The sequence below is a fragment of the Ochotona princeps genome, chromosome 17 (genome assembly GCF_030435755.1).
Source record: "Ochotona princeps isolate mOchPri1 chromosome 17, mOchPri1.hap1, whole genome shotgun sequence".
NCBI classification, from domain to species: Eukaryota; Metazoa; Chordata; class Mammalia; order Lagomorpha; family Ochotonidae; genus Ochotona; species Ochotona princeps.
In genome coordinates this window covers 13,620,947-13,629,502 of record NC_080848.1, presented here as the reverse complement: position 1 = coordinate 13,629,502, position 8,556 = coordinate 13,620,947, and the positions used below count along the sequence as shown (strand labels likewise).

General features: G+C 48.9%; 2 protein-coding genes across 2 annotated transcripts in view; both read right to left on the bottom strand.

Moving 5' to 3' along the window:
* Positions 1–577: 577 nt before the first annotated feature.
* GJC1 (gap junction protein gamma 1) lies at positions 578–2,176 on the bottom strand. The gene has a single exon (XM_004597284.2). It carries the CDS (start codon positions 2,154–2,156, stop codon positions 966–968), a length of 1,191 nt encoding a protein of 396 aa, XP_004597341.1. The 5' UTR covers positions 2,157–2,176; the 3' UTR covers positions 578–965.
* A 789-nt stretch (positions 2,177–2,965) lies between these two features.
* Positions 2,966–8,556, bottom strand: part of LOC131482354 (uncharacterized) — a 39,840-nt gene continuing 34,249 nt past the window's right edge. Inside the window, exon 3 of the mRNA XM_058675803.1 lies at positions 2,966–3,086. Coding sequence (XP_058531786.1) covers positions 3,007–3,086 — 80 coding nt within the window. The 3' untranslated portion in view covers positions 2,966–3,006. The remainder of the gene's footprint in view (positions 3,087–8,556) is intronic.

The window sequence follows — 8,556 nt, the reverse complement described above, 5'->3', positions numbered from 1 at the left end:
AGTGAAGGGCAGGTTTCTGGATAGAGACTTAAGGCAAATGGAGCAGGTTCACAACTCAACCTGCTCCTGAGGTTGCTGCTCCAGGCTGGGCTCCACTTTGAGAAGCAGCTCCACAGTAGCACCAGCTGGCTCCTCTGGGGGGCCCTGGACTGGGCCACGCCTGTGCAGAATCTATACACACACACACCCCCACACCCCGGACCACGCCTGTGCGGGATCTGCACACACACACACACACTGGGCAACGCCTGTGCAGGACGGACGGAGGGATGGACACACACATACCAGCACACGCAGCCAATGTTCTGTAGGTCAAGAATCCTGCAGGGAGTCACATGTTTCCAGAGACTGGTTGCAATGCAGGCCACACGAACAAGTCCCAAAGATCTCCCATGTGTAACAGGCATGACCTTAACTTCCTTCTGAGACTGAAAGCTGATCCTTCCTCCTCGGTCTCCCACCTCTGAAACCTTCCCTGCAACAGGAGAGGCACTTGTGTTAAGTGTAGTATCGACTTAAAACTGCAAACCCAGGGTGGAATCCGCTGAACAAATAACATTAGCTGAACAGTCATAACTTACAAGGATTTTCCCCCTTTAATATAAAAGTGTAACTACAGCAGTTCAATGTACAAATACAAAAAAGTTCTCATACTAAAAAAAAAAAAAGACCATAATATCGTACATACAAAAACTGTTCAACGAGGTTGATTTAAATATATCGTTTTTTCTCCAGATCTGGAAGACACAGACGCTGAGAACATGTGCCGAGGAGCGTGCCGTCTCCCGTCTCGCTCCCTGCTGCCCCAGCCACACCTTCAGTCCCCTGAGCTTGGACCGTGAGCAATGTGAGCAGCGGCATCCCTGAAGAGCAGCAGAGGCCAAGGTTTACTCAGCGGAAGCCAATGTCAGTGAGCCGCTGCTTCCCACGAACCATGAAGAGCCCACGCTTTAGGGCAGCTGAGATCAAATCCAGACGGAGGTCTTCCCATCCCCGGATTTGCTACTAGCACTGCTTTTGTTGGAGCCAGCTTTGGACCCCACTTTGGCCCTTTTCTCGCGGGCACCCTGGGGGTTGTTTTGGTGACTGTAGGCCTGGATGGCCAGGTCCAGGCGCTCCTGGGCCATTCTGATCTCCCTCTGCAGCGTCTCTAGGTCGGCTGGGAGGTGCTCCTCATGGCTGCCATACTGCTGCTCCTGGGCAGTGTTGGCTTTGTTTTGCTTGTAGGCAATCTTCGCATTGGACAGCTCGGTGTACTGGATCTGATCTGGCTTGACAGCGATGTTATAGCCAGGAGGAGCAGACGGTGTATTCCAAGTGAAAGGATAATTGTAAGCACCCGGATCTTCAAGTTCCCTCCTCTTACTATTCAGTGAGTCTCGAATGGTTCCAAACCCTAAGTGAAGCATCTCCCAGATGTTGAGCAGCAGGCAGAGGCCTGTGACCCCGTACATTATCAGCAGGAAGATGGTCTTCTCCGTGGGCCTGGAGATGAAGCAGTCTATCTTGTGCGGGCAGGGAAGTCGGCTGCACACGTAAAACGGGTGCACCTGGAAGCCGTACAGGAAGTACTGCCCGATCAGGAAGCCCACCTCGAACACAGTCCTCGCCAGCAGCTGGAGCACGTAGATCTTCATGAGCCCGTCCTCCCGGATCCGGCGGCGGCCGTCGTGCTTGGGTTTGGGCTGGGTCTGTTCCTTGTTTTCCTTCTCGCTTTCCAATTCCATTTCTGGATACATCATGGGATCCTCCTCGTGGTCCTCTTCGGTCTCTTCCAGAGCCCGGTGCTGCTTCCAGCGCATGGCGTAGGGCTTGCTCCGCGCGGCCTTCTTGTCAGCTTCCCCATGCTCCATCTTGGCGATCTTGTGAATGGCATAGCCCAGGTACATCACTGAGGGTGTGGCCACCAGGATGATCTGGAAGACCCAGAAGCGCACGTGGGAGAGCGGGGCGAAGGCGTCATAGCAGACATTCTCGCAGCCTGGCTGCTCGGTGTTGCACACGAACTTGCTCTGCTCGTCGTAGTAAATGGACTCCCCTCCCACAGCTGTGAGCACAATCCGGAAGACAATGAGGACGGTGAGCCAGATCTTCCCGACGAAGGTGGAGTGGTTGTGGATCTCTTCTAGCAGGCGAGTCAGGAAGCTCCAACTCATGGTGATCCCGCTCCCTGGCCCTGATGGAAAGGGGAAAAAAGTCAAAGTAGCAAATTATGAACAATATAACTTTAACTGATGACACCCCCAGGAACTCCTCTTTGTAGGCCTGAAATCAGCCTTCCAGCCCCACATGGGCACATGGGTACGCAGTGCTGCCCCCTGGTCGAGGGGTGTCTGGGCACACGGGGACCCAGCGCTGCCCCCTGGTTGGGGGGTGTCTGGGCACACAGGGTCCTCAGAGGTGCAACTGCAGCACCCACTGACAGACACGTGTTTCCCAGGCGCAGTATGCTGGGTTTTGTACACACGCTGTTATGTTATGAGCCTCCTGAACTCCGGGGGATCACACAGTAACGTCCGGGGCACTGGGAGGCCACTCCTGAGAACATGGGAAACCCCTAGGCTAGAAGCCTGGAGAGAAGTTTTTCTTTTTTTTTCTTTAAGGAAACTTAAATCCTGGACAGACCCAGGTGACAAAATGTTAAACAGAATTAAGGAGAGAATATCTACAAAAAAACTAGCAATGGCCGAGACTTTGAATACCCCTCTCTGCATAAAACAACTCACGAGCCCTGTAGCTCCACTTGTTCATGGCAGATGTTAGCAATGTTTGCTCAACTAAACTGTGAAATGTAAACCCCAACTGGCAGGCAAATCCATTTTATGGATAATTTTTAATCTTGAAATTTTTAGATCCACAGACTCCACAAAGAAATGTCATCGAGAAAGTCCACGCACGATCCCAACACGGCTCTGACACCGAGTGAACATGGCTTCCCCCTGCCCACCCCGCGTCCTGACACAGACCAGAGGTGATTTGTCAGCACTGGAGTAGTTTAAATGCACTTTACCTGTTATCCAGAATTGCTGTTATCCAAAACTTTCTCAGAGAAATGATGTTTCGTTTGCAACTTTTCCAGACTCCCTCTGGAAGGGAAAAAGGAGCAGGTTGTAACAGCTTCCTCCCACAGAGAAATGAATCATGACAATGCCATTTTCAGGAAGTTTTCCGTGCACTGCAGGATGTAAAGCCAGCTTGGACCCTCCATCCTCTCCCAGCACATGTGGCGGGGGATGACGGAATGGTGACGTGGGACCCTTCAGTCATGGCAGTCTAAGAAAACCTGACGGGAAGATGAGCCACTTGGGGAAACCACCAACACTTCAGGAAACAGTCGCAGCAGCAGCAGCCCAGGAACCCGCAGCCGGGTCACTGGGGACCCTGGGATGCGCCTGTCCTGTAGGCTCCGCTCTCCAGAGCAGCGAGCGCCCTCATGACGGGGAACCAGCTGCTCAGCCTGACTTTCAGCAGCTGGCTTGTCCCTGGGACCCGACCTCCACAGAAGGCGAGTCACAGATTCAACTGGTCCCGAGTAGCAGAAAGAAAACACCTGCACTCCACTGTGATGGACACGCTGGCACAAGTCGTCCTGAGGGGCTAACTCTGCTCACCGGTGAAACTTAACAATGCAAACAAAATAATCTTACTGCATTGTGTGTTCAAAGGACCTTAAAATGTGGTTTTTTTTTTCCCCCTCTTTCCCTTAAAGGATACAGGGGAAAAACTTGAGCAATTCCCAAAAACCAAATGAAAAAGAAAGAAGCCCAGGCATGCAGGCACCATGCCGATTTATGTAAAGCATCCAGCAAAGCCCTTGCTAGGAAGCGTAAGGGTGACTCCTTTTTAAAACACAAGAAAAGAAATAAGTAACATGCAGTTCCAAAATGCTCATTCAAACCAGGTCTCCCACACGGAATTGCATGCTTCCCTCAGAGTCCCCACTGGCTCTGGGTTTCTCCAGCAGTACATCAAAAGCATCTGCCACAAGCCCAAGTCGTGAAAACAAAATTGGTGAATAGATAATGCAGCCTTTCAGGCCCATGTATGGGTGCCTGTTCTAATCCTGGTTGTCCTGCTTCCCATCCAGCTCCCTGCCTGTGGCCTGGGAAAGCAGTCAAGGATGGCCCAAAGCCTTGGGACCCTGCACCTGCGTGGGAGACCCAGAAGAGGAGCCTGGCTGCTGGTTTCTGATTGGCGCAGCTCTGGCCATTGTGGCCGCTTGTGGAGTGAATCACTGGACAGAAGATCTTCCTCTCTGTGTATCTGATTTCCCAATAAAAATAAATCTTTCTTTTTTTTTTTTAAAGAAAGAAAACGCAACCTCTGGACTGCAATATATATCAAGCACAAATGAGAATCTCTTAAATAACAGTCCCTCAGAATGATCTCTTAGCAGTGCAGCAACTCATAAGAATCCAGTTGGATTGTTGGTGGCAGAAACTGGACATAAGACCTCTTACACTTGGGGAGTGAACCAGAAAATGGAAGATTTTTCTCTCTGTATCTCCTTCTGTTCATCTTTCTTTCCAATAAAAATCAATGTTGAGGGCCCAGCGGCGTAGCCTAGTGGCTAAAGTCCTCGCCTTGAACACTCCGGGATCCCATATGGGTGCCGGTTCTAATCCCGGCAGCTCCACTTCCCATCCAGCTCCCTGCTTGTGGCCTGGGAAAGCAGTCAAGGACGGCCCAAAGCTTTGGGACACTGCACCCGCGTGGGAGACCTAGAAGAGGTTCCTGGTTTCTGGCTTCGGACTGGCGCGCATCAGTCCGTTGCGGCTCACTTGGGGAGTGAATCATCGGACAGAAGATCTTCCTCTCTGTCTCTCCTCCTCTCTGTATATCTGACTTTGTAATAAAATGAATAAATCTTTAAAAAAAAATCAATGTTGCAAAAAACACAAAAAAACAAAAAAACACCCCTTACACTAAGTTACCCAGCAGCCGTTTCCACACACCCCAAAGCGTGTCCAACGTTAGGCTCGAGCCCTGGACGACGCTGATGCCCCGCAGGTCGGCTCTCCACAGCATTCCTAAGATACACAGCACTGCCATAGAAGGTTCTGGAAGCAGCATCCCTAAAGCCCATCTCTGGGGAGGGGATCCTCCATATACAGATCATGTTTTTTCTTCTTTAGTTCTACTGTGACAAACAAAAAAATCAATGCAGCACATCAAAAGAAACATTCGTGGGTGTGTGCATACACACAACACACTAACAGCTAACATTTTCCTACCACACGTGAATACACTTCCTAAGCATAACATGTCATTAATTTACATGGACTTGGTGGTGAAAGTGAACTTGATGGGCGAGGAGCAGCTTTCTTTTAGAAAAGAGAAACCCAGGCCTGCCAAAGTGAGTGGTGACAGCAGCACTGCCTTCATCACGGGGGCCAAGCAGTTTCTCTCCGATCCGCTTACCTTCTCAGGCCCTCTGCTCTTTCTCCAAGCACCCATTCTGCACTCAGTGGAACGTCAAGGCAGCCCTGGGTGCTGCGTGTGTCCGAGAAGCATCCTGTATCCTTACAGTCACTCTCTAGGCAACGACCCCCTCCCCGTAGCTATGCATGAACAAAGCACAAAGGGAAGGGATCACACTACCCCAAGAGATACAGCACAAAACTGTTTCAAGCAGCAGCAGAATGGCATGTTCTAGAATGAACATTTCTAAGCACAACGATGTGTCACTGCCCAGTGTCATCTCTCTATGAACAAAGCGTCCTCAGTCCACCTCCCACGAAGTCCTCGCTCCTCTGGACCCGACGTCAGCCTGCCAGCAGGGGCCTATCAATCAGGGCCAGAATCCCTCCAGCCTGCCAGTGACAGCATAGCAGGAGCGCGTACAATTTCCCTGTGAGTGGTCCCCACCAAGAAATTAGCAAGTGTCTCAAAGTTTTCTTGCTAATCAGAAAAAGGCTTGCTAATTTGTATGCATATTAATATCTCATTTTTTAATATATCCTTTAGGTTTTGCCACGGTTTGCTCTATAGAGTTAATCTATAAAAGGTGATATTGTTGTCACAGCAATATAAACATGCACGGGCTTTTTTAAAACTTTGCATTATTTGATTTTCTAAAGAGTTTAACAATGCTTGAGGAAGAGTAATTTCCATAAGCCCGCCACAGTCTTACGACGCCCACTAACCTGGAGGGGCTTCACAAGCCTCATGTCCATGCCCCTCGAGGGCGACCCACCTCTACAGGCTGTCTCTGATCAGCAACACGCGTTCTTGATCCAGGACAGACATTAACCATTTGATATTTAACATAAACAGCTCCTCTGTTTATGTAGACTTCTTTCAAATTCTGTTGTTTTTATGTAATTAGTAGATTTATTGAATAAATTAACATGTGGGAAAGTTATTTTTCTAGAAAGGATTTAAGAAAACAAACAACAACAAAGAAAAAACCACTCCAGAACACAATAGTCCATAATTCAAAAAGGATCCAAACATCCCCCCAGCTCCTACGTTTATTTATATAACATTTAGGGACACAAACCAAACATGCTATTTTTAGTCCAATTTCCAAATAACTAAAGATACAGATCTACCTCATCTTGCATTAGCAAACAGAACTCTAGAAACTAGTTGGTATCGACACAGCAATAAATTATGTGATTCCCTCCCTCCTCCTTCTTATTCCTTGTGTTTTCTATTCCTTACATCCTAACAAGATCAAATCAAAACTCACTGGGCCTCCGGTGTGGCCCTGTGCAATGTTGATATCTTGTACCACCTTATCGGAGCACCAAGTCCCGGGGCTCCACTTACACTCCAGTGCCTGGAGAGCACACTGAGCAAAGCAGCAGGCAATGGCCCCAACCGTGGGATCCTGGCACAGGAGGACTCAGGTGGAGTTCCAGGCTCCAACTGGAGCATAGCATGCGAGTGAACCAGTGCAGACAAAACGTCTGCCTCTTCCTTCAACACTCTGCCTTGCAAATAAAAAATACATCTTAAAAAGAAATTTATTTTCAGTGAAGAGGTAGATTTTTAGAGAGGAGAAACAGAGAGAAAGGTCTTCCATCCACTAATTCACTCCGCAAGTGGCCGCAATGGCCGGAGCTGAGTGATCTGAAGCCAGGAGCCTCTTCCAGGTCTCCCACGCAGGTGCAGGGTCCCAAAGTCTTGGACTGTCCTCGACTGCTCTCCCAGGCCACAGGCAGGGAGTTGGATGGGAAACGGAGCTGCCGGGATTAGAACCGGCGCCCATATGGGATCCCAGCATGTGCAATGCGAGGATTTTAGCCACGAGGCTACTGTGCTGGGCCTTTCATCATTTGTTTTAAATAACAAATTCATTTTATTTTTGATGCTTTCATAGTTGGGAGGAACCTCCAGTTAGGATGGGAAGGGTCCAGGAATTGGGGAAAGTGGATGAGACAACTTCCTGCGATCTTGCAAAGTCGAGAGGGCCGCTCCCAGCAGCCCAACCACACCAATACCCAGGAATGACGGAGAGCCACCCGATGTCATCCCAGAGTCCCCAGTGCGCAGCATGTTCTGAGGACAATGCTGAAGTGGTTAGGGTATTTTTTTGTTTTAATTCTTACAAGGCAGAGAGACAGGTCTTCCTCAGATGCCTGGCTTGTAACACCTGAGGTTTGCCAAGCCAAAGCTGGGATCTGGCAATTCAGCAAGTCAGCCCCTCAGGAGTGACAGAGATCCGATTACAGGAGTCCTCACCCCTGCCTCTGTGGTGTGCATTAGCAGGAAGCTGGAACTCAAAAAGGGCAGCTGGGACTAGAACCAGGCGACTGTCCTGTTGGATGCAGCACAGCCAGCAGTGTCTGCACTGCTGCAGTCAGCCGCTCCCCAGTCAACAGAATATGCAATTTTTTTCATGTGCACGCTGAACAAAGATAGCACATACGAAAAAAGCTACAACAAAAGGCTCAAAGCGTTAAAACTCAAAATTACAGAAGTATGTGTCTGATCACAAGGAGATTAAATTTAAAATCTGCAAAATTTAGCTATCCCTACCCCCCTTCTCTCTCAGCAGTGAAAAATCTCCACATGGACACTTTTGAACAACCAGAACATGTTCCTGTAAGCCTGGAAATCTTCATTTTCCTCTTCTCATCCAACACATTCCTGCCTACTTCCCTCACTTCCGATCAATTAACAGTGCTGTGACTGTTGGCAGAAAGTAATTCCTACTTTCCCTACTTAAAAAAAAAAGAAAACATAACTTAGAATTGATTTGCTGAACACCCATATGCCAGGAACTACACTACACTTCACTAAACTACACTAAATGTGTATGTGTGTGTGTAACTCTGTTTGAAGGCAGAATGGAAGAGAGATCTTCCATCGACTGGCCACTCCCCAAAGGTCCCAACAGCGAGGTGAGGCTGCAGCCAGGAACATCACCTTGGTCTCCTGCATGGACAGCAGCCTCATTTCCACTCCAGCTTCCTGCTAAGATTGAACTGGCACTCCAATACGGGATGCCAGCACATAAGTGGTGGCTTAACCTACTGAGCTGCATCAGTCTTGTGTCCATTTATTTTGAATTCTTAAAAAAACCGTACTTAATAGATTAAGAAATGA